The 26,001-nt window shown below is 50.6% G+C and overlaps 1 protein-coding gene and 1 long non-coding RNA gene across 2 annotated transcripts; one reads left to right on the forward strand and one right to left on the reverse strand.

Annotated features, from left to right (window-relative positions):
* Positions 1-15,984: 15,984 nt before the first annotated feature.
* On the reverse strand, positions 15,985-18,527 carry HES1 (hes family bHLH transcription factor 1). The gene is made up of 4 exons (XM_059388016.1): positions 18,161-18,527; positions 17,930-18,025; positions 17,577-17,664; positions 15,985-16,907 (listed from the first exon to the last, which is right to left on the reverse strand). Exons 1-4 carry the CDS (start codon positions 18,266-18,268, stop codon positions 16,354-16,356), a joined length of 846 nt encoding a protein of 281 aa, XP_059243999.1. The 5' UTR covers positions 18,269-18,527; the 3' UTR covers positions 15,985-16,353.
* Positions 18,528-19,686: 1,159 nt separating this feature from the next.
* Positions 19,687-25,191, forward strand: LOC132010030 (uncharacterized). The gene is made up of 4 exons (XR_009402126.1): positions 19,687-19,742; positions 23,409-23,473; positions 23,564-23,629; positions 24,570-25,191. It is a non-coding gene; the product is annotated as an uncharacterized LOC132010030 (long non-coding RNA).
* Positions 25,192-26,001: the final 810 nt, after the last annotated feature.

The raw sequence follows: 26,001 nt of genomic DNA on the forward strand, positions 1-26,001 counted from the left end.
GCTCTTGGATGTGATGGCAGGTAGACGTGAGGGGGAGAGAGGACTAAAAGACAGCTCTGAGCCCGGGAATCTGGGACGACCATGGTCATTAGATCCTCCAGTGTTCTTCTGGCTAGAATGGCAGCCACTGGCCACAGGTGTCTGTTGAGCCCCTGAAATGTGGTCAGTCTCCACTGAAAGGAGCGGTCACTGTAGCATATACACGTATTTCAAAGACTCTGTACCAAAAAAGAATGTAAAATACCCCATTAATCATATGGCATATGGATTACATGTTGAAATATTTGGGGTATATTATAGGGTTAAATAAAATATTAAAATTTATTAGACTTTTAAAATATACTTTTAAATAATGTGGCTACTAGAAAATTTTAAATTGCCTCTGCTGCTGGCATGCGATCTCTCTTGGGCAATGCTGCTCCCATGGCTTCCCATTACCCCTAAATTCACATCCAAATTTCTTTCTTTCTTTCTTTCTTTTTTTTTTTTTTTTTGACAGACAGAGATCATGAGTAGGCAGAGACAGAGAGAGTGGGAAGCAGACTCCCCGCTGAGCAGAGAGCCCGACGCAGGGCTCGATCCCAGGACCCTGGGATCATGACCTGAGCCGAAGGCAGACACTTTAACCCACTGAGCCACCCAGGCGCCCCCACATCCAAATTTCTCACCATGACTGTCAAGGACCTCTGTGATCTGACCTCTGCCAGCCTTGCTGGCCTCAGCGTGGGCCACACTCCCTTTGGTCAGCATGTTTCAGGCACACTGGCCTTTCTGGTCTCCCAGCATGCCAGTGCTCTCCCTTGCCTCGAGGACTTGGTCCTGACCATGCCCCTGCTTGTATGTTCTCTCCTGAGATCTTAACCTGTTGGATCCTTTCACCATTCACACGCCATCAGCACAGACATCGTCTTTTGAGAGTGCTTCTTTTGACCACAGCTGTTTCTAAAACAATTTTATCTCCTTCCTGCAATATCATGCTATCCTCTTGCCTTTTTATTTTCCTCAGAACACGTCATCTGTATGGAGATTACCTTGTTAATTGTTTTGTTTGAGGCTTTCCTATCTCTTCCTGATTACTATTTAAACTCCTAGAAGGCAAGGACCCTGTCTTTGTCCCTTTTGTATTGCCAGTGCCTAGCACAGTGCCTGGGACCTAATGGGTATACAGTCAATATGGATGAAGGAATGAATGGAGAAATACAGAAGCATTGAAAAATGGAAGGTTTGGAGAGTGTCTGAATTGTTATTTGCTGTGTAAAAACCCCATCCCTAAACTTAGTGGCTGGAGAATGGACACCAGCTGGCCAGCACGCTGAGAACAGAAGCTACATCTTACTGTCTGAATTAGCCTGACTTCATGCTCTTTCTCTGTCTTCATTAGCAGAATTTTAGTATTCCTCTTTGTTAGTATGACCCTAGTTCAGGGAAATGGTTCGATTGTTCATTAAAGGAATTTCCCTTCCGCTCTTCAAGGGAGATAGTGACAGACAGTGTGTCCTAAAATCCTCTGAATTGCTCAGCTGAAAATCCCTGCCTTGGGTTTCCAACAGTCTTGGATTGTCACAGGGTGATTCTTGCCCAATTCTAATTATATCCCCATATGGAAAGACTGCCTTAGACCAGGCTTCTAGTTATCAATAAATTCTGACCTTCTCTCCTGTCTTGGAGACACTGACCAAGCTCTGCTAGGGGATCTCCCTTACTACAGTAAGCAATGAATTTATCTTTGTCTTATCCACAGACCGTGTTCATTTTCCTTGGGGCCAGCTTTTTAGGCTTAACAGAACAACTGTCATCATGTGGGATGTCGGGGCTCAGCTGGCCAGTTCTTCTTCTTCTTCTTCTTCTTCTTTTTTTTTTTTTTTTTAAGATTTTTACTTTATTTATTTGACAGACAGAGATCACAAGTAGGCAGAGAGGCAGGCAGAGAGAGAGGAGGAAGAGGGCTCTCTGCGCAGCAGAGAGCCCGATGCGGGGCTCAATTCCAGGACCCTGGGATCAGGATCTGAGCTGAAGGCAGAGGCTTTAACCCGCTGAGCCACCCAGGCGCCCTGGCCAGCTCTTCTGTTCCACATGCTGCGCTGCCGTTGTCTTAGGACTCCACCAGCTGAAACATCTAAGATGGCTGCCTGGAACATCTGGTGCCTTGGTGGTGATGGCCGGAAGGCTGACCTCAGCCGGGATGCTGGGATGGCAGGACCTCTGTCACTCTCTCCAGGTGGAGAGGTGTTGAGGTCTCTCCCTCTCCTGTGGCTGCCCTCTCCCGCTCTCTCTCTCCATCAGTGTAGCTGAATTCTCACAATGGCATCTCAGGGCTCCCGGTGTGCAAGAGCGAGGCTGCCAGTCCTTCTTAAGGTTTAGGCCTGGAACAGCAGCACCTCTACTACCTTCTGCTCATTGAAACGGTCACAGGGCCAGCATCGAGGGAAGGAGAAAAAACTCCACCTCTCGACTGCAGTCATGACATCTTGATCTCCCAGAGAGCTGAATTCAGAGACTTAGATGCTCGTTAGTCATCACGACTGGGGAGAAGAGTGGAGCCAGAGGCTGAAGCAAGGCTGAGAAGATGGGGAGGCTTCTCCTCGATCCTCAAGGTGAAGCCCCGGGGCTGAGTCAATCCTGTCCTACAAGCAGAGGAGCCTAACAATGTTTCTGAGAAGCCACGGTATGCCAGGCACTCCCTGGGCTGATCTTAACAGAGGGATGCGGAGAAAAGCATCTGATTGTCCCTGTACGCCAGCCTCGCCCGTGAGAGACCCAACAAAGACACTCAGGACTCGGGAAGATGGTAATTAAATGATGAGCTGAACTGTCCTGATTATTAGCATAGGGGGCATTCGGAAAGGAGAAATAGTTTCTCCAAGCTGTTGCCCAAGACTCATTTTCTTAAAATAGAAGCGCCGGTTATAAAAAGAGCATACGTACTTTACAGCATATTTGGAAAATGGGGAAAGGAAAAACGCCACCGAATCTGCTCCTTCCCTAACCCAGGCACTTGGACAGTGCCCGCGTGCTCCCTCCCAGCCTTGTCCTGTGAGTGGATGCCATGCACATACCTGGGAACTGTTAAGGAACGGGTGGCTTTGGGAGGCTTGTTCAGAAGGATACAGAAAGGACTTCTAGGTCCTTTACAAAGGAACCCACTGGAGAAGTGGCTCCATCGGGGCTCTTCTCCGGTCTCCTGTCATTCATCAAACCAGAACGGCCAGCGTGAGTGGCAGGCAAGGGCGGTATGAAGAGTCTCCCAGGAACTCTGAGGAAGGCAGGGCTTGGTGGATCCCTGGTGTGGAGAGCAGGTGCACGGGGGTCCAATGCTGTGCCTGGAGGTAGGAAAAAGAGGGATGGAAAGAGGCAAGAAAGGAGGGAGGACACGCCAAGACAAAGGTTGCCTTGGGGTGCAGGGTAGGGGCAGTGTGAGCCTTCTCTGTGGCCCTGGCTGCCATGGTCAGCCATTCATAAGCCTTGCCCAGGCTGGCCAGAGGTAACATCTTCTGTCTTCACTGACTGGGTCCCCAAAATTGGGTTAGGCTTTTTGTTTGACTGACCTTCAGGGCTTCAGGGGTCACCTCCTCAGTGAGGCCTTCCCTGATTACCCATTCTAAATTAAACCCTAGCCCCACTTCAGTCCCCTTCTACCCTGCGTCCTGTTTTAGTTTCCTCTTAGTATCTACCATGAGCTGACATTCTCTCCTTGGTTTCTTTCTTTCTTTTCTTTTTTATTGTCTTCTGCATGTGGAAATGGAATGTGTGCTGAAGCCATAGCCTCCCTATCTTGTTCCTTGCAGAAACTCTGGTGCCTGGAACAGTGCCTGGCACTGAATAGGCAATGTGGTAACCCCTAGTGATTGCTTAGCCAGTCCCCACCGGGAGCTGCTAGGTTGGCCAGTGACCCATCTTGGGCAGGATGCCCCTCCCTGCGGGTACTGGGCCCCCAGCTGCAGGTGACCCTGAACAAACACTAGCTTCTCCTCTAAAGAAACCCCTCAGGTAAGAGAGGCTCATTTTGATCTACCACAAAGCCGAATGCAAACCACTGGCAGTTCCAGGCAGGAGAGAAAAGCCAAACACAGCATATCTAGAAAGTTAGCAACTGCTTCACAGCTAGGGAACATTCAGCTTACAGAGACCGTAAATGCAAGAAGCATTTTTTCTGGGGTGGCCTCATCCATAGCTGGTGCTCTGGGATCACGTGTTACACCCTTCTATGCCTTCCCCCTCTGCTTTCTCTGGGTCCCGGTGTGACTCGTTCACCTATTTCAGGTTGGCTCTATTTCAAAACAACGATGCACATAAGATATAAAAAATCGGAAGACTTTTCTTCCTTCTTGAAGTTTGAGATTTACTTTCCCATTCCCTCTATAGAATTTTTGATTCTGAAAAATTCCTGGTAATGCATTTGTGTTGAGGATCATTAATCTTTCTGTTGAAAAAACAAACAAACAAGCAAACAAACAAACTTGCCTTTGATTGCATTAATTCTCTGACACCTGGGAGACAAGGGGAAGGAAGGAACCTGCAGTTCTCGTGCCTGAGAGATTTCAGTTATGTGTATTAAGGCGGCAAAGCAGGACTAAGGAGAATAGATTTCCAGCTGCTCTGAATTGGTTCACGTTACATATGTAGCAAAAGTGAGGGACTGTGGAGACTGAATGTAGGCTTCCCTTGGAAGTCAGCAGGGAAGGGGTACTTGGGCAACCACTGAGACAGGTGTTAGAGCAGGGCTCAGGCCCCTCCAATGAGGCAGAGCATGAGGGAAGGCTGGTGCTTCAGCCAGAAGATGCGGGTTCCAGCGACCCCTCTCTGCTACTTTCTAGCTGCCTCCAGGCCAAACCAACTACTATCTTTGAGTCCTGCTTACGTCCGTGGATTGCTTGCGGATCAAATGAGGTGGTGTTTATGAAAGCATTTTGTGAATGTTGAAGTATTATTCAAACATTAGTTATTGTTTTTCTTACTATGCTGGGATACAGATTTCTGGACATCTTCTGGATGACAGGCACTGTGCCGTATGCTGAAAGTACAGAAAAATATGTTGTTGCTGCCTCTAAAATCTTGCCCAGTCTGGATTGGGAGACAGAGGAACAGATACTCTAATCCAGTAGCATCAGTGCTGTGTTCAAGGCCCCAGGATGGGGCAGGAGGAAAGGGGTCCTGGCAGGGAACTGGAGTCATCTGGATGGGCTTCTGGAAGCAGGCAGATGGAGCAAAATCTTGTGGGACCCATGGGGTAGCAGGTCCCTAGATGGAGAAGCAGAGGAGGTGCGCCCCAGCACAGGACAGCATGTGTAAAGGGAAAGAAGCCAGAGGGAGCCTGGAGGGCACTGAGGCAGCCTGGCGTGTGGGTGGTGCATGGATAGGACGCAGCTTCCTTAGGGTCAATAAGGCAAGGTGAATAGGCTGGGAGCAGATCACACAAGTTTTTCAGTCTCAGAGGCGATAGGAAACCTCTGGAAGTTTTCTCCCAGAGATGTGGTTGCTGGGATAGATGATGGGGTATAGCTGATGGTTTGGGGAGGGAGCACAACTGAAGGCAATGAGCTCAGGCTGGAGGAGGGCAAAGCAAAAGCCCAAAACTCCTGGTGACCCCTGACACTCAGGGAGGAGATGGGTAGGGTGGAGGAAGTCACGTTGAGCCTGGGAGGTAGAGATAGGCATCTCATAGGCACAGGGTTTGAGATATACTGACTGTCTGGTGGGCAGCAGGGTTCTGGTTTGGATCTCAGGAGAGAATTCTAGATGGGAGATGGCAGATTTGATGGTCTTTGTGCAGATGCCAGTCACTGCTGTGGGTGGCCAAACAACAAGCGAAACAGGACATGAATGGGGTTTTCAGGGGCAGTGACTTTAATGGGGTGAGTACAAGGAAAGAATCCAATTGATGGATGTTGAGAAGTTGCCAGACAGGTTGGAAGAAGTTAGGAGGAAGATATGCCCCAGGGGCTAAGGAAGGAGGGAATTTCAAGGATGGAGTTTGCACCTGGTCGAAACCTCAGGAATGCTGACAGAGGAGAAGACAGAAAAGTGACTATCTGGCTTGTTCACTGAGTTTTGCCCTGGCCAGAGCATTCTGTGGAGAGGGGGACACAGAAGCCTGGCCGCAAGCGACAGTGGCCATGAGAAGACTGAGACAGTGGGGGCCGCGAGGGAGCTGTCAGGAGTTTCCTGGTGAGAAGGGAGAGAAGTTGCAGGTGGAGAGAGCGGAAGGCTTGAAGTTGGCTCTGAGGAGACTGTGGAGAAATAAATGTGATTCTAGGCTGCGAAGAAAAGTAAAAATAAGGTAAGGGAGGTTCAAAGTCAGGAATAAAAGTGGATGTTTTTTGAACCACACCTTCCATGAAGGGGAAAGGGGTGGCATCACAGCCCATCTCTGAAAAAGAAGGGAGGCCCAGCCAGGTGAAGGCGAGCTTGAGGGAGGTCAGGAGATGAGGAGGAACGGAGATTAAAGAGAACTGGATGCCACCAAGGACAGGTCTTCACCCGAAGAAGGAGGAGCCATGGTTTGGCGAGGGTCTGGGGAGGCAGAGACTGTGTCCTCACTCATAGCCCATGGCATCCATGCTCTCTGACCCAGGTACAAACCCCTACTTCCGGGACCCCATTCCCCAGCCCGGGTGTGCACACTCCTCACCCTGCCCCCCCCACCCGACTTCCTGCCTACTGGCACCCTGGGTGGGGGACATGAAGAGTCATTTATCCAGCAGGCTCACAATAAAGGGAGAACCAGACAATGAGGGGGTAAAGGGCTGCGGTAAAGGGGCATCCACTGAAAACAGAACAAGTTTCCAGGGAGTACAGTGGAGAGGCTGAGGAGGGTCCTGGCAAAGGAGAGAAAGCACAGAGCTGAGGCCAGGACCCCAGGCTGGAAGCTGTGGGCTAACTCTAAAAGCTGGCTTTTAAAGAGGAAGCTGAATTCAGCCCGCCATCAGGTTAGACACTGATTGCCAGATTTCAAGATGATGGACTGTGGGAAAGGCAACTTCTCTTTTTTAAACCAGTGTATGTTTAAATATGACTCTGGCCTGAGGTCTTTGTAACTTGGTGAGGTGATAGCAACAGTTTAAGTTATCCTTTTTGTTTTTGTTTTAAAGATTTTATTTATTTGTTTTCAGAGAGAGAGAGTGCACAAGCAGGCAGAGTGGCAGGCAGAGGAGAGAGAGAAGCAGGCACCCCGCTGAGCAAGGAGCCCAATGTGGGACTCGATCCCAGGATCCTAGGATCATGACCTGAGCCGAAGGCAGATGCTTAACCCACTGAGCCACCCAGGTGTCCCTAAGTTATCCTTTCTGAAAGGCTCCCAGCATTCAACTGCTTCAAAAATGCCTCTTCTGTGGCTGTTTTGAACCGACAATGAAATCTCAAACATATCACGCAAAAGTAGTTTCAGGGTTCTCTAGAGGATCATATGTTAGGCAGCCCCTCCAACCTCGGCCTCCCCATCTTGCCCCTACCCCTAACCCGAAACAGGAAAACAAAAATAGCATGAATGAGGCAGGGCGCGGGTTATGGGGGGAGGTCCCACAGATCTGCCTCTTGCTTTATGGGTGTTTGGACAGAACAGACCCAGGGAAGCCTTCTATCAGCCTCCTACCACCCTCCACCCTTTGTTCTAGATGCAACCCTCGGAGCCATCTTCCTGGCCACCCTCTGCCTCCAGGATGGCCAACACCCTCTTTTGAGCTTAGCTCCTTATTACAGATCCACCAGATCTCCCAGATTTGTGAGAATTATTCCACTAAGGTGGAGACTGCTGTTGGCCCCGCTCAACATCCATCCGCGGGGTCCTACCCCTCCCTCTGTCTGGGCTCCTATTTCCACTACTACAATGTGGCTCCAGAGGGCGTGGCCCAGGAGAAGCACTAGGGCACTGAGCTTCTCTTGCAGGTGCAAAACCAGTCCAGTGGCAGGGCCCTCTTCTAGGACATGTAGAAGCCGTCCCAAGATGAGTGGAAGGGGAACCCTGGATGCCATGGAAGGCACCCTGGTTCCAGAGAAGAGCCTGGGCTGGTCCCTTTGGAATCTGCCTGCTCTGGGTTCTGCCCGCTCAGGCCCCCACCTCTGTGACTTCCTGGAGAGCCACTTCCTAGATGAGGAGGTGAGAGTCAGCAAGTAGATGGGCGACCACCCAACTAGGAGCCTCCAGAGCCCAGCAGCCTTCCAGGGGCCCCTCTGGCCTCTCCCTGGTCCCAGGGATTGTGCCTGAGCATCTCTCTGCAACCAACAGGCAGCTTTTTAATCGCCCTGGAGCTCTCTCCCGAGCCTGGATCAAATGGACCACAATAAAGCTTTTTGCTGCCAAAAAAACAAAAAACAAAAAGCACACAAATGAGTCTTTAGTTTGGATTTTTTTTTGTTTGTTTGTTTGGTTTTGTTTTTGAGACTTGCTCTCTTCTGCAAGGCATTAATGGCCAATTCCCCAGTTACCTTGTTATATAGAGTTTCAAGGGAAATATCTGTGTGATTCTACAAGATTCTGTTTGTTTGTTTTTTAATATTTTATTTATTTATTTGAGAGAGAGAGAGAGAGAGAGAGAGAGAGAGCATGCACACAAGCAGGGGGAGGAGCAAAGGGAGAGGGAGAAGCAGACTCCTCTGCTCCATATGAGGGAGCCTGACATGGACTCAATCTCAGGACTTCAGGACCATGACCCCAGCTGAAGGCAGATGCTTAAATGGCTGAGCCACACAGATGCCCCTTTGAAAGATTCTATTTGTATAAAAATAATCAGGGGTTCCTAATTATGGAACAGAACACAAGAAAGAACTTTGTATGTTCAAGAGTACTTGTTCTTTACAAATCTGGGATGTAGGAAGACTTCCTTTACATTTTGTATCCCGTCCCTGAGTCCACATATCTATTGGCCGTTCACTTAAATGAAGAAATGCCCTCACCACGTTCCCACTTAACTTTGACTCCTCAACATCATATATGGCAGTTGCTTTTGAAACTAATTTGACATTGCCTTTGCCCTCTCCTGGCCCTGTTTTTTTCTTTCTTCTCTTTCTCCTGGCCCTGTTAAGGAATGGTATTCCTGTGACATATTTTGATGCCATAAGGACAGATTTTTATGGCTAAGGGGGGAAGGCTCATAGAAGAGAAACTATGGAGCAGGAAACATGACATTTTGGGTGCCGGGGCTTGTCCACCCCGGTGTTTCTCTAGGCAGGAGTTTTCTGTGAGCTGGACTTACAAAGGTCATGTCTCATGCTGGTGAGTAAATAAGGGACACGAATCTAACATGAAAACAGATCACATTTGTGAATAATGAAATAGTAAGCTACAAGTAGTATTCCTTAAATAACATTGCTCTCATTGAGTGAAACTTGCAATTTTAAGGGAAAATAAAAAAATGCATCAATCTCTGCTTGCCCAAAGGCAGACTACAACTCAAACATATCCAGACATAGACTAGCTACAGTAAAGCCTTATTATTAATTTAGGCTACAATTATTTACTTGGGTTGCAATGAGAGCTCTTTCTCTTACTCCAAAGAAAGATTTTTATGGTTTGCTTTTGAACAATGCAGGAACTATAGCATGGATCTCCCCCATCCTCAAATCTGCATATAATTTTTGACTCCCAAAAGTTTATCTCCTAATAAACTACTAATAAAGTATTGATCAGAAACCTTAGTGATAACCTAAACAATTAATTAACGCATATTTTGTATATTACATGTATTACATACTGTATTCTTATGGTAAACCAGAGAAAAAAAATGTTATGAAGAAAATCATAAGGAAGGGAAAATATATTTTATAGTACTGTACTGTATTTAGGGAAAATATATTTTATAGTACTGTACTGTATTTAGGGAAAATATATTTTATAGTACTGTACTGTATTTACTGAAAAAAAAAAAGTCCACATACAGGGGACCTGCAGAGGTCAAACCTGCATTCTTCAAGGGTCACCTATTTTATAAATAATATTGCAAAAGCCACGTTTAACCGGTTTAGGAGAATACGTTCTTTAAATGACTTTATTTGTTTTATAAGAGCAAGTGCTTTTGTAAACTATGAATTCAGACTTGCTACAAGTATTTACAAAATTTACTGCTCTCCCTATTGAATTTTTAAAATTTAGATTTTCCCCTAATTCAGACTGACATTCTTGTTTAACAAGACTAATTCAGTAAGTTTATTTAATCCAGTAAGTGTACTAGTGGAAAAATTCTAGCCAGTTGGGGAACTATGTTTCCTAAATGGAAGGAGTCCTGATAAACAACAGATCACGTTCTTTTTTTTTTTTTTTTTTCAGGAAAGAAGTGGGCAAATGAGAAGGATGGGAAGCAATTTTTAGGATCAAGAAGGAAAGTGGTGGTATTTTTAACTCTTGTTATTCAGTTTTCCCAGTAAGATAACAAGATATTACAGCAAAGTATAGGGTCTTAGGAGCAGATATGTGAGCAAATCCCGCGAGACACAATCTTCCTTTGATGTGCCGTGCTGTGAACATGATTCTCACCAACACGGCCCGGCTACAGAATCTAACATGCGGCCTGTTTGCTTGCAACAGTGGAACTACAATGCCCATCTATTCGGGTCTGCTTCCCCATCTTTTACTGCGGATGGAAGTACTTGGTTGTAAAATCATCCCAGCCTTTGGTCGAAAGTTTTGAACTATGCCAGATACAGGTTCTCAGAGCCACAGAGCATGTGTCAAAATGTGGAGACACATGGAAGCAAGCTGAGGAAAGAGAATCACAGACCACGGAGTTGAAAAGGACTTTAGAGACTTCCGGTCTAAACTTCCCACCTTGTCAGGGAGGAAATGGAAGCCCAGAGACTCTAGGGGACTCACTCAGCATTTCACAGGTAGTGGCCAATTTGGAACCGGATTCCTTGAATTGTGTCCAGTTCCCTGACCACATCTCGTAGACTGTGCTCATTTGGAACATACTAGTATCATAAAAGGATTAATCTTCAAATTAACCATTTAACAATAGCTTTTCTTCTGTGGAATTTGACTAGTTACATACCATGCCTGCCACGTCTGCGGTCACACAGATTCCCAGGTTAATCATAATTAATTTGGAGGACCAAATTATGCTATGACATGTCCCCTTCTTTTGCACCATCAAGGTGCACTACTTCTCTTTTATGGCACTTAACACAGACTAACTATTATTGTTATTAATTTTTTTTACTGGTTTGTCTCGCCTACTAGACCGTGAGCTTTGCAGCTGTAGAGCTCACGCCTTTCTTCAGCCTTTATTCCCGTAGTGCCTCATTCAGTAATTTTTTAAAAAGATTTTATTTATTTGACAGAGAGAGACACAGAGAGAACACAAGCAGGGAGAGTGGGAGAGGGAGAAGCAGGCTTCCTACTGAGCAGAGAGCCCTACTGGGGGGGCCTCAATCCCAGCACCCTGGGGTCATGACCTGAGCCCAAGGCAGAAGCTTAACCAACTGAGCCACGAAGGGGCCCCAGGAATTATTGAATGAGTACATGAAATTCAAAAACTATGGAAGAAGCAGCAGGCCTTTCACATAGGGCCTGGTGCAATTAAAAGTGGTCCACTGGGCAAAGTTCAGCATTTGGCATCCGCGTTTGGTGAGCATCCCTTCCTCGCTGGCGTGGCTTTGACCATGCGTTGAGGTCTCCTGTGCCAAGCACCATTCTAAATGCTTTACGTGCACTTACTTATTTTATCCTCACCACCTTATGAAATACTGCCCCTCTGAGCCCCAAGTTACAGACAAGGCTCAAAGAACTTAATTCGCCTTGGTCTTACAACTTAAGCAACCTGAAGCCAGACGCTATGCTTTACACCCTCGGACTTCTGCAGTAAACCAAGGACTGAAGCAGACAGACAGCTTGGTCCTCCTTTTTTTTTTTTTTTCCCCTCCTGGCCTCTAGGCCAAGTTATATATTTGAAAATTTAAATAGGACTACCACGGCGAACGTCCGGAAATTTCTCAAACTGGACCTAAATATTTACCCATCTCTGCCTCTTCTTTCACCTTCCTATGCCTCCTTTCTCTTCCTGTTGATCTCATCTTTCAGCTCTCAGCTTCAAGTGCCAACTCCCTGAAAAACTTACCTGGTTTCCTCTCAAATCAGAATTAATCTCTCTGTTCTTAGGTGCCCTTTGTTTAAACTTCATCTTTGGCGCTTACCTCATCATACCTGGGATGAGTCACCTGAATGTCTGTCTTCCTAGCTAAACCAGAGCTCTGGGAGTTAGGGGCTGGGTAGGAGTTACTGCTATCTTCGCAACTCTTGCGGTGGGCCTGCTGGACACTTTGTAGGTGCTCAGGGTTTTTAGAAACGAGGTTTTTTGTTTTGTTTTGTTTTTTAGAGTTCAGAGTTGCTGTGGCGCGGCTCGGTCTTTTTTGGGACGCCGGTGTGGGCCAAGATGGCCTTCCCCCCTACCCCCGCCCCTCCTCCACCCCCTCCCTGCCCACTCCCTCCCTGGCTTGGCCTGACGCTTGGCAGGGCCTCGGGTGCCCTGACACTGGCCTCGGCCCAGTTTCCCCGGCTTCTAAATGCGGCCCGGAGCTACCGGGGGAACTGGAAAAACACTGGCAGGCCGCCCCACCCCCAGGCCCTGGCGGGGCCGGGCGGCCGCATTTCTGCGGCTGGGGCCTGCTGCTTGGGAGGCGCTGGGGCCCGGGGCGGGGGAAGCGGGGGAGGCGGCCGGGCGCGGGCGGCTGCCTGCCTGTCAGCGGGAGCGGGCGCGGGCTCGTGTGTCAGCGGCTCCCTCCTCCCTCTCCCCCTGCCGCCGCCCGCCCGCCCGCCCGCCGGGCCTCCCGGCCTCCCGCCGCCGCCGCCGCCCGCTCCCCCCGCGGCCTGGCAGGTTGCCGGCTGCACAGGCGGGGGTTCGCGCCGTTCTCACGACCTCTCAGGTTGCCTGAGCTCATCTGGGAGCTATTCATTTCCTGCCAGAAAGCAGCCAGGCCTGCTAAGCAAACCACCTTGGCCGCAGGGCCGCCGGGGCTGGCCCGGCGTGGCCGCCCTGGCCTGCTCCCGCCCGGGGCCGCGGGCCCCGGCGGCCTCCCTTGGAACCCCCGGGCCTCCCTGGCGGGCGCGCGGCGGGGGCAGCTCGGCGGCCCATCTGGTTGCACTTAGGAGCCGAGGAGGAAGCTAGCAGCGGGCTGTTACCGGCCAAGGGGTGTGGGAAAAGTTAATTGACTTTAATGACAGGTTTCCCGGGACGGTGGTGACGATGAGGGGGTCCAGTTTAACCCCTGGGCCCCCATTCCAGAAACACGTGGGGGTGGAATGGGGCGCGAGGAGGGGGCGCGCCCCGGGGTCGCACTGATTCATTAAAGAAGGCTCGCGTCTCCACCGGGGAGAGCTCCCCTTCCAGTTCAGCGCCTTTCCCGCTCCGGATGCTGCCGGGGACGGCAGGGGGCCGGTGCCCTGGAGGGTCTCCATTGAGAGGATAATGCGCGTTGCGGCGGAGGCCGCCCGCCCGCATCCGGACGTGGAGCTGCGAGCTGGGCCTTATCTCTTGGAACCATCGGGACTGCCCGGGGCGGGAGAGAGGGGCCGCCGGGTGTGCCTCGAGGTCGTAAAACTTGGCCAGGCCGGGTGGGGGGTGGGTGGGCGAGGTTGCCGTCGTCTTTGAAGCTTCGTCCCCCACCCCCTCCCCACCCGACCAATTACTCCAGAAACAGCTTGGGTGCTTGAGGACACAAGGTCTTCGAAATAAACCCACTCGTTTTACGGACTTGGCAATGTCCCAGATAAGGGAAATGACTCATCCAAAGTGACACAGTCAGTTTAGTGGGGTAGCTGGCACCGAAGCCTGAAAATTCCCATTGGGGCCCAAGATGTTACTCTTTCTCCCCATGTTGTATGGAAACAGATGCTTCATCTGAGTCTAGACCCAAATTCCAGGGGGGAAAAAAAACCCCGATTTTCAGATTACCAAAAGAACAAATTTTTACCTCTTTTTCTTAAATATATTATTCCGTCCCCCCAAGAGATCTTCTTTTCCTTAAATTTCCCTCCCCTAAGAGATCTCTGTACTTTGATGTTAATAAAAATTCACTTTTTCAGTCGTTCCCTTTTATTTATTTTTTTAAAAAGATTTTATTTATTTATTTGTAAGAGAGAGAGAGAGTGAGAGCAAGCACAGGCAGACAGAGTGGAAGGCAGAGTCAGAGGGAGAAGCAGGCTCCCTGCGGAGCAAGGAGCCCGATGTGGGACTCGATCCCAGGACGCTGGGATCATGACCTGAGCCGAAGGCAGCTGCTTAACCAACTGAGCCACCCAGGCGTCCCAAGTCGTTCCCTTTTAATACACGGAAAGACAGATTTAATTTTAAGTTGGTGTAGAGATTGCACTGGTGTGTGTGTGTGTGTGTGCCTTAAAAAAAAAAATACAGGTATTTTTATAAAAATGAGACCCTGATGCCTCCATTATTTATGCCGGGACAGTTAAGGACTTCTAGGGAGGCAGAGGACAAGTTTGCCAAATGAAGCATTTAGGTTTGTGTTGGGTGTCTTCACAGAGCAATTGCTTTATGTTTGCGTTTAAACAAGAGGGAAATCATGCAAAAATGGTACGATAAAAAGGAGTGTATGTGTATATATTTGTGTATTTCTCCGGGGTGGGTATTGGACTCCTTTCACCTAATGAGACAAGTAGGAGCCAAATTTTAAAAAGTATCTTTAAAACTCTCCCTCTGGGTCCGAAGCTGGGTCGAAGGTATTCGGATAGAAAAGTGCTGTCTGCTAGCTCGATCATTCCTGTGATAGAGCGACTCTCCACACTGGCCTGTGGGAAAGGCCAGAGGAAGGCGGGGGAGAGGTAAAGCTTTTGAAACAAGACAGAAAATCGTTGGCTTTATCTTTGTTAGGAAGGCTTCAAAGATTGATTTCTCCCGCCTCATCCTTCTCCTCCCAGAAGCCGTTCTAAAAGAAGGGGGATGAGAGGAGGCTGGCGGGAGGGGCAGGGAGGGGAGGAGGACTGGCCGGCGGTGGGGGAGGAGGGCGCGCCCGCCAGACCCACAGCGCGGCTGATGTGTCTGGTCTCGCAGGACTCGTGGTTTTCATTTCCCCAACACCTGGATGCAGTCAAACACCTGGCCAAATCTGACAAAATCTGACAAGCCTTTGTGATGGGATTTGGAAGAAATTCCCTGCAGATCCTGGCACAGTTTAAAGCTGTCCGCTTTGAGTTAGGACTTGTTAAGGAGGGTTATGTGAGCTGAAACCCGAGACAACCCTTTTGCTTCTATCTGGAGCCCACATCTTGCCTGGAAATGGGGCATGACCAAGCGAAGGGGTCGCTTGCTGTTTGTATTAAAGGGAAGATGGCCTGTGTGCCTGCCAGCGCAGCCCCCACATGCTTTCTCTATTAGAGGCAAGCGCAGAAACTTATCAAAAACATATGTCTGGTGTTAATCATCTGGACTTGGGCTCCACTTGGGAGTCTAACTAGCTGTCCCTTGGCAGAAGGAATCTGTTGACCTTCTCAGCTTGCTTGAAGAGGGTGCGGAGAGGCATTTTCAAACTTTTGGATGCTGGTACAAGGGAATGCCTAGCTGCACCTTAGTATTCACTAATTAAACAGGCTCCAACACTGAAGGCTAGAGGCTGCCTGAATCCATTTACTTTGGACAGACGCAGTGCCAACAAGGGTCTTCCTTAATGGGAGGTGAGCACGCATTACTCTATTAACTTCATTACTTCAGCTGGGTTCAACCTTCCTCAGAAGGAGCTAGTGGGAGAACCAGGACTGAATAATTTACCCAACTGCAACAAAAAATTTTTTGAAATCCCTTAAGAGATAGACCACAAATTGATCAGAGTAGCCATATTAGATGGGTTCCTGCAAATTAAGTGTAATTTAATTCACGGAGCATTGGTAAAAGTTTTGACGGATTTTTAAAAATGTTCTTCTAATAACAAAGGAGCCAGTGACTGAATTTTCAAAATTACCTGTAATCCACCTTCTGCCAAGAGCCTCCTCTTTCTTTTTTTTTTTTTTTAAACATATTCTGAAATAATCAGCTCAAAGACATAGGAGCCTTCATTCTTTTTTCTTTTATTATATTTTCTCAAATAAACTTCCCAAAAGGAAGATATTTTAAGAGCATTTTCAAACATCTTTGGCATCACATAAAAAAGAAATCTCGTGTAAAAAACGAAATGTCATCTGAACTTTTATAATACAAAGGCGCAATCCAATATGAACATATAAAATATATACAAATATAGTGCATGGTCAGTCACTTAATACAGCTCTCTACAAAAAAGTAACTTTTTAGAAATTAAAAAAACCAAAATAACCACTTAATCACAGAAGTCCTCTTTTCTCCCAGTGTCCAAGTTCCTGTTGAGTGTCCCAAAGGAAGAGAGGTGGGTTGGGAGTTTAGGGGGAGGGGTGACCTGAGCCCCTCAGTTCCGCCACGGCCTCCACATGGAGTCCGCCGTGAGCGAGGGGCCGCTGGAAGGCGACACTGCGTTCGGGCCCACGGAGGTCCCGCTGTTGCTGGTATAGACTGGGATGACGGGGCCACTGTGAGCGAAGGCCCCGTTGGGGATGAGGAAGGCAAATTGGCCGTCTGGAGCCGGCACCACCTGGAAACCGCCGAACACCTTAGCAGCCTCTCCAGCGGGGCTGCCCAGCTTGCAGGGCGCGCCGCCGGGAGGGGGCGCCGCGCCCCCGGGGATGGGCACGAGCGGCGGTGGCGGCGCGAATGGCGCGTGCTGCGGACCGCCGGGTCCCGGCGGGGGCGGCGGCGGCGGCGCCTGCAAGGCGGGGTGCGGCTGCCCCGGGTAGGTCATGGCGTTGATCTGGGTCATGCAGTTGGCCAGGTGGCCGAGCAGCCGGGTGCGCACCTCAGTGTTAACGCCCTCGCACGTGGACAGGAAGCGGGTCACCTCGTTCATGCACTCGCTGAAGCCGGCGCGGTACTTCCCCAGCACGCTCGGGTCTGTGCTAAGCGCGGCTGCGGGCCAGAAGCAGACAGACGGTCACCCAGTGGCCCTGGCCCTGAGGCCACCGCCTCCGCCCTGGGAGGTCCCCGCGGCGCTCCTCCCTGACCACCCGCCAGCGGAACAGCCCCCGGCTGGCGTTGGGGGTAGGGTGGTGGTTTAGAAAAACCTTCCACCTCTCAACACTAGCTTGGCAGCCGGAGTTGAGACGGTTCCTCTCCATTCCCCGCAGCTCTATTTTAACCCATTCAGCCTCACATCTTCCCCCACGGTCCGCGCGCGCGTAGTGACCTTGGGCAATGCCCTTCCCCCTCCCTTCCCCGCCATCCGGACCGCATTTCCCCTACTCTAATGGGGAAGCGGGGAGTGCTAAACCAGGTGACCCCTACGTTCCACGCAGCTCAAAACCGCCTCGGTTCTGAGTCTTTTCGTCCCCACCCGCTTCCCCCCACTGCCAAGCCGCCCGCCACCCTCGCCGCTACAACCTCTCTCCCTCCCTTTCCGGAACAGTAACAACTTGGAGTTGTGGCTATAAATAAGCCCCAGACCGTGGGAACGCAAGAGTGAGCCAAGGCAGTAAAATGTAGCTGAATGCCTCTCACAACCACGGGCGGAAGTCTGGAAGAAATCACCGCGGGGCGAAGGGGACGCCCGCAGAGAGGGACGCGGCGAGCCGCCCTCACCCGTCATCTGCGCCCGCTGCAGGTTCCGGAGGTGCTTCACTGTCATTTCCAGAATGTCCGCCTTCTCCAGCTTGGAATGCCGCGAGCTCTGCACAGAATAAGAGGCAAGGCACTAAGTGAGAACCCGGCCAGCGGCCTCGGAGTCTGGGGTCCCTCCCCCTCACCTCCCGGCCGCTGCGCCGACATCCTCGGACCCTGGAGGGGGCTCGGCCCTCTGGCCTCAGAGAACGCAGTACAGGCGGGGACCATCCCGCCAGTTGGGGCGGGGGCGGGGGTGGTGGTCACGTTTTGTACATGAGAAATGGTATTTCATTTTTAATTAAAAAAAAAAAAAGGCAGCATTACCCACTTACATCTTTCTTAAGAGCATCCAAAATCAGTGTTTTCAGCTGGCTCAGACTTTCATTTATTCTTGCTCTTCGTCTTTTCTCCATGATAGGCTTTGAGGACTGTAAGAAAAAAAAAAAAAGCCATGAGTTCCCATGGGATCTGCCATTTCACCCCGGGGTTTCAGGGGAGAAGGGAGCCCCCCAACCCCGACTTAATTTCTTAGGGCTGCAGAGAGAGAGTGGTACTGCCCTTACCTTTCTGTGCTCAGATGCTGTCTTTGGTTTATCCGGTGTCGTGTTGACACTGGCTGGGGTAGCAGCCACCGGGGACGAGGAATTTTTCTCCATTATATCAGCTGGCATTTTCTGTTGCTTTTTTTTTTTAATCCCTAGAGAATTTTATTTTTGGAGTCCTTCACACAGAAAATTGTTTTGTTTATGTCCCTTTCACTTGAGACTCTCACAAAACTACTGAGCAAGTGCTGAGGGTTTATTATAATATCTTATGGCTACTTGGTGACCAGTAGCGCTATTCCAGGACCAAGGAGAGAGGTAGACGGGGGATTCCACTGTTATCTGCACCAGCTCCGGATCCTGTGTGATCCCCAGGCCCTGGCGGCCTCTATATATATCTGGGACTGCACGCGAACGGCTCGTGTGAAACTTCCCAAACTTTCTTTCCCACAGTAACTTTCAGCCAATGGGAGGAGGAGACACGCGGCACAGCTCGTGGACCGCGCCCCCCCATTGGCCGCCAGGCACAAGGCCTGGCGGCCAATGGCGCGCGCCTGAGCCCGGGGCACCGGAGGCTACAACGTCAATCAAAAGGATTTTAACCCTTTGCTATTCTTCCTGCTGGGCTTTGCTTTAGAGAGGATTTTTCCGCAGGTTTTGTCCCAGTCTAGTTTATTTCTTTTGGGGCCAGGTTCTTTGCTCTTTATTTCCTTTCACATGTGTAATAGAGCTGCTTTGACACTAATAAGAAGTTCATTTGAAATAAAAAAAAAAAAAAGACTTAGAAGGACAGGGATAAAAGAGGAGAACGTATGCAAGGGTGTGAGTTAGCGAAACATCTAAGTGATTTCCCGCTCAGACACTATACACTGGGGGAAGGAGGATAATGGAAAGCGATCATGCGGAAAAGGGACGCCAGTGTGTGTGTGTGTGTGTGTGTGTATATATATATATATATATTACATGCAGAAAAAGAAAAAAAATACCTCCCACCTTACATTTACGAATTTTCAGAGCAAGGGTTTTTTGTTGATGTTGTTTTAAAATCGGCGCCCCCCCGCCCGCCCGTCCCTCATTCCTCTTCTGGAATTGGGGCCTTGGATCCCGCGCTTCCCCAGGAAACAATCAGAATAATTTCCAACTGGGCAGAAAGGAAATGGAATTTCAAATGAAAGATGAACAAGAGGGGCTTTGATGGCAAAGCCTCAGGGACGCGCGCGCGCCCTCGCCATCCTTTTCCTTTCCACCCACAGATTCTGGGTTCTGCGGCCTATTGAGGTGGTGCGCCGGGCGGCAGCCTCTCCCCTCCTTCTCGCCCCGCGGGCGGCCGGGGCCGCCTCTGCACCCGGCGCGCGCGGGCCCTTTAAGAGCTACACCAGCCGAGCTGCAGTTTGACATCAGCCGGCCGGCGAGGGCGCGCCTGGAGCCGGAGCACGTGCCAGGATGTTTTATTGCCGCCGCGGCTGCGGCCGGGCCGGGAGGATGTGTGTGTGCGTGCGTGTGTGAGTGTGTGTGCGCGCGCCCCGGGGGCAGGGAGGCGGGGGGCGGCGGCGGGCGGCGGAGCGCGGGGGCTGGTTCTTGGTCCCCGGGAGAAGCCAAGAAGGTAAATAGCAGCTGCTGTGCTCGAGCCTGGGAAAACCCCGCCCCCTGCGCCTGGCCGGGGCTCATTGGCGCGCGCTGCGTGTGGGGTGTGTGTGTGTGTCCGGGGCCCCCTCCTCCGGCCCCCGCCGGGCCAGGAATCCGAGGGGGCGGCGGGCTGGGAGCCGAGCCCCGGCGCTTACCACCGCCCCCCGCCTTTCCCCGGCCAAGGTCAGCCCTTCCGGGCGGGGAGCGCACGCCCTGGGGTGGATAGTAGGGAATTATTCCAAGCCCCCACTCCACCCCTGATTTCGGGCTTGGGGTTTTAACTCGGCCGAAAGCCTCACTAGCAACAGCCCGGGGGAGGGGTGGGGGCATTCTTGTTTGCTCCTTGCCCCGGCCCTCCCTCCCTCCCCTCGCGGGGCCCCCGGCGCCCGCCGCGGTCACGAGATGCCTGACCGCACTTAGGAAGCGGCCGGGTCAGCCTCCTGCCTCCGCTCGGCGGCTGCGGTTAAAGCGGCTTCGCGCCGCCCGCCCCTTCCCCGGGTCCAGGGCGGCCGGGCAGCTCCCCCTCGCTGCGCCCAGGCAGCCGCCGGCGGGCGGCCGGGAGGAGGCGGGCGGCGCAGGCGGCTGCGTGCTGTCGGCTGGCCGGGCCGCGCGCCGGGAGGAGCCGCCGCCGCCGCCGCCGGGTGCCACGTGGCGGGCGCCGGGCCGGGAGCGCCAGGGCTCTGGCGGCGGCCTCCCTGGGGGATTTGCCGCGCGGGGCGGGCGACGCGCACTGCCCTGGCCGGCGGGCCGCCACCGCTGCCTCCCGCCCGCCAGCGTGGGTCGCCGGCCCCCGCGCCCCCACCCCCTCCACCCTTCCCGCCACCCGGGAGCTCGGCGCGCTGCTCGGGAGGCTCCGGGCAGCCCGGGAGCCCAGCGTCTTGTTTGACGTCGCGCTTCTACCCAACCCCCCACCCCCCGCCCTCCCAGCCCTTCTCCAGGCTTGGAGGCCGCCAGAGGCCTGGCACACATTTCTCAGACACTTCATTCCTTCCTTCCTCCGAGCTCCCCACTGAGATAATGTTGTAAATGGTTCCACCAGATCTCGTCCGGATGAGATTCAGCGGTTCCTGACTCGGGGTGACCTTGGGCAAGCCCCTCTAGTTCTTTCATTCTGTACAGCACGCTCTGTGCCAGACACTGTGTTAAACCCTGGGATTACCAAGATGAGAGATACAGTGGCAGTCTGCAAGGAGTTTACAGTCTACTGGAGGCAGACAGACCCTGATTTTCTGATGGATGACCGGGCATTCCTCCATTATTCCTCTCCCTTAGGGCTTAGATGATGGCGTGAGCGATCAGGAGAAACTAAAGGAAGCACTAAACCACACTTGTATGGGCAACACTCTTGCCCGACTATGCGGGGGTGGGAGGGGGGAAGGCAGGGATGAATGAAATGGTTATTACCCTCAAGAAGCCTACAGCAGATACTAGACTCAGGAGTGCAGCTGACATCTGTTTCCCAGTGTATTCCTCCAGTCGGTTCAAGAGAAAAATTTGTGTGTCTAGATAGAAGTAAAATGCTATGGAGGTTTGGGATAGTTAAATTACTAAGAAATGGGTGTATCCTGGAACACTTCTGGGAGGAAATGGTGTGTGCTTTGTATCTTAAAAATAGGTAGCATCGGGGCACTGGAAATAGGAGTCATGGGGCAGGGGGGAATGGGAGTACTCATGGCATTAAAGGCCTACAGCCTGGAACTTGAGGTCCTGATTCAGAGAGCATGGTCTGGAGTCCAGGGTGGATGACAGGCAGGAATGTAAGAAGAAACTGAAGGAGGAGGCTTGCAGCCAAATCACAAGACCCTTAAACTTCTCACTAAAGGACTTTAGCCTTATCTTCAGACAATGGAGAGCTGTGAAATGCTCTTGAATAGAGCAGGGACAGCAAGGTTCTCCTTTAGAAGGATGGCTCTGGCAAAAGTGTGGAGAGTGGATTGCAGAATTTAGAAGCAGAGAGCCCAGCTGGGAGGATTCAAGCAGTGAAGGAGGTTCCTAAGTGCCAGGTATAGACTGTCACCAGGAAGCACCTGCCTAGAACCAGCTCACCTGGACACTGCGCACTGTCCAGTGACCTAAGTTCAACAGAAACCTGTATACCCTTTCACGCCACATTCCCCATGACGTGGAGTCTAACTAAAGACTCATTTGACTCTGACCGAATTTACCTTCCAAGCATCATTTCCATTTTGCAGGACAGCCCTCACGTCGGCAGCCAAACCTTTACCTCATTGCAGGCTTGGTTTACTCACTCTTGCCCCTCCGGCTACTCTCTGGGATTTTGGTGTGTTTTCTTAACACACTGCCGAGTGGGCTGTGCCCTATCATGTTCTGAAGAAATGATGAACAATGTCTCCTTTGTTGACCTGCACCCTGGGCCAATGGCACAGAACTTTTCTTTCTTACTTTAAACAGATGGAAAGGTGGTGATGACAGAAAATTGTCTGTTGCTTTCGGGGCAGGGGAGGAAAAAGGGGAGTCTTCCTGTGTATTTGAAATCCTCTTGGTGAAAGGTGATGAGCCTCCCAAGTCACCCTCCTTTCTTGCCATGCAAACTTTGCAAGCTTCTTAAAATGCTCTACTCAGCATCTGACTTTTAAAAAAACTGCATAAATACTCTGACCCAGATTCTTCCAAGGAACTAAACCCTTCCCAGGGAAGCATGTTAACCCTTCCAGGTACCCTCCCCCAAGCCTGTGAGAGCCTGTGACTTCCTCCAGTAAGTTCTGCTATGATACTGTGGTCTGCTGTCTGGCCCTAATGAACTAGCTGGGTGTGCCACCCCCTGTCCCTTCTAGCCTGAATGGTTTTTTTTTTTTTTTTTTTTTTTTTTTTTTGTCTCTGCCTCTGTCATCCCGGGATTTGGCACCCTGAAGGTGCATGGGGAATGCTGATTATAGTCAGGTTAGGGTCTCACTGCTGGACCTAAGGCAGCTCTCATGGGTCAAATAGTTAATCAGCAACTCTTTATTGCCACTTTAGAATGCTTAGACTGGTAGAATGAGCAAATAACTTAAACACACACACACACACACACACACACACACATTTCTGGAGAGACAGAGGGGTCAGTCAAGTAACCAGAAATGTGCCATGAATTTGTCTCTGGGCTGAACAGACAAACAAACAAAAAACCCAAACCCGCGAAATCTCTGGCCCTCTTCCCTAACCATTCAAGAAGAAAATTTCTTTGTGAAGGTACTTATACACTACTTTTCAGTATCCTTACTTATCCTGGTCAAAGAAAATAGGACCAAGCTGACACTCTTTCCAGCCCTTCTCAAATGCGGACCTAAGCTCCTACATTCAAGAAAAGACTTTAGGGATTGGAAGCCCCCCACCCCCATCCCGCTTAGATAGGACGACCTTTATTTTTCAGTCCTCCAACCCCCCAAAGCAAAGGGAAAATTGCACCCTGTTCATCAACAGAGGTCACTTCTTTGATCCCACTGTGAGACCAGCAGAACACAAGGAATCTTTCCTACTGTATCAACCCAGATAAATAGGACTGGGGGCTGCTCCCTTTATCCCTGTCCGGCTTTCTGGCCCATGAAGGCTGATTTTCTCTGTCTTCTGACATTACCTGTTTGCTTTAAACCATAAAACAAATAACTGCACCTCTAGTGAGATTCCCCTTTGTCCCTAGGTATCAGAATGGCTTGTGGGTTTGGCTTAAAGCTACAGAAAAGACAGAGGGAGAGAAGAAAAAAGGTATTTTGCCTGAGGACTTGAAGTCTCCCCCCCCCCCCCACCCCGTTTCCCTCCGCTTGACTGACTTTCTCACACTCGGATTCCCTGCAGCCTGCCAGAGCCGAGGTAGCTGCACGGCCAAGAGCTATCCTGGGAGAGCTATTGAAAGAGCCTTGAGTAAGTACACATGGGGCGGATTTCTCCTCCCCCAGGACCTGCTGCGCACCTGTACAGGGAGCAGTCCCACACATATCACCTGATCGCAGCCTTTTCAGAGACCGTGAGAAAAATAAAGCCCGGGATAGAAGAGATGTTTGTTGTCTCCCCGGAGCCGCAGCCAGCTCCCCGCAGTCTGAGTGCCCAGAAACAGCACGTTGCCGCCGACGGTGGGGCGGTGCACGCGTGTTTGCCGGCGCGTGAGCCTGGCGGGGGTGGGGGGAAGGGTTGGGGAGCCAGAGATCACTTGCAGAATGACAGGCCTCCCTGCCTACATTTTCTCGCATCCGCCTGACCGGTAGTTTTATGATCCTTTGCTGGAATCATGATTGTAGTCCTTCTAGATAAGAGCCCATAGATGCTCATCATGGCAGAATTCACAACCAGGATTTCTCACTGGAAGTTTCACGGAAGAATGTCCGCCCCCCCGCCCCCTCTTCCGAGGAACAACAACAACAAAAAAATCCTCAAATGGAATTCAAAGTTAAGTCTACGTGGATATTTGGCAGTTGCTGAATATATACTTTTTGAATGAATAAATAAATCAATAGCTGCATCATTCCCCCCACCCCCCACCCCCCACCCCCACCCCAGAGAAGGGTCCATAGCTTTCAGCAGAATGTCAAAGCTTCTTGGGACCCAGGAAGGTGGAGGAAACGGATTTAGGCAATCTCCATTTACAAGTTGGTAGTCTAAACTCCAGAGGGGCAAGGGACTGACTTAAGGGCCTCCAGCAACACAGAGCCAGAGGGGGAGCCCACAGCCAGCTCGGAACTCTTTCCACCCCACCACAGTGCTGTGGCCCGTGGGAAATTCAGGGTGGGGTTTTATTAGAGTTGTGCTCACCACCAAAGCCCGGATTTAAAATAGACACATTAACAAAAGGACTTTGAATTTCCAGAACTTTTTTTTTTGTTTCAAATTCTGCGACACTTGAGCCGCTCTGCACCCAGTTTTTGGATGGAGAAAAGGATAGTCAAGAAAGCCAAGTGTTCATCAAGAGAACAGGACTCAGGAATGCTTGGAACAAGAGGCATTGGCCATGAAGAGGCATTAGAAACAACTGCAAGTCTGCATTCCATCTTTGATAAAGAATAAGCTGCTACTTCCCAACAAAACTGTCTGATTGGTTTCTAGCCAAGCGGGGACCTCGAGGTGCAAACAGGGTGAAGGCAGAAAATTTGGCTTTGGCTAATAGCAGTCTGTAATGCTTTCTGCTCCCCACTCCCCACCTCCCTTACAAAACTTGACCAAGCCAGTGAGACCAGGGAAATGTGCACTTTTTTGATGGGCCCTGAAAAAGGATGGTTGCCAAGAAAGCCTTTTCCAAACCGGGTTGGGGAGTGGGGGTGGGGCAGTGCACTCTGGAATGCCTTACCTCCCACATTTGACCCAGTCATCGGCAGCAGCAGCAGTGCAGTGGAAAGGCTCTAAACTTGCTTTTAGCTGACCTTTACCCTCTGAACAGCACTGCAGTGAGGCAAACCTGCAAGCCCAGGGATGAGAAGGGCATTCCCCGGGGAGCATAGGGTTGCTAACTGCATCTCCGATTGTGAAAGGTTCAGAACCGCACAGGGGCCAGTGCCTGTGGGTGCGGGGGAGGGATGTATCTGGAAGGCTCAAGAAGGCAGGGTGAAGCCTAGCCCCTTTAAACCCAGGACATGCATTTTATTTGGCTTCTTGATGGCTGCTTCAGTTGTGACATCAGGTCAAATTGCTTAAACAAAACAAAACAAAACAAAAAAACAACAATAAAAAAAAACCCACCTAAACCCTGAGTTAGTCCGGAAAACGATTAGGATAAAACTTAATGCCTGAAAATGATATGAGGCGAATGTTCCAACATTTTTTAAATTAAAATCTCCATCATTATTATTCTCCCGTCATTTCTCTACTTACAGGAGAAGGGTCAGGGGAGGCTGGGGAGGGGACCTGAGAGGGGGTATAACTGAGCCTGAGAGAAGTGACTTGCCCCAAGTTCAGCAGCCTCTCCAAGAGGAAATAGCAAAGCCAGAATTAGGCTTAGATTTTCCACCCACCAGTCTAGAAACCCACCTCGCCATATCTCGCTAAAAACATCTTGCCATATCATTTACAGTAAGTGGCTAAAATCCACCAAAGATGGATTTTCCAATCGGGAACCTGAACTACCTGCTGGCGAGTGATTTGGTAGCGTGACAGGCTATGCCCACCCAGAGCACAGGTAAATTCCAGGCTTGCTGCACTGGGATTTTGTTTGGGATTTGCCCATCACTATGTAACCTCTGGAAAAGAAAGGATCTTGATTTCTGAGTTCCAGGAGCTGGGAAGCCACTTACAGGGGCCACACAGAG

This window comes from Mustela nigripes, chromosome 2 (genome assembly GCF_022355385.1).
Source record: "Mustela nigripes isolate SB6536 chromosome 2, MUSNIG.SB6536, whole genome shotgun sequence".
Lineage (NCBI taxonomy): Eukaryota > Metazoa > Chordata > Mammalia > Carnivora > Mustelidae > Mustela > Mustela nigripes.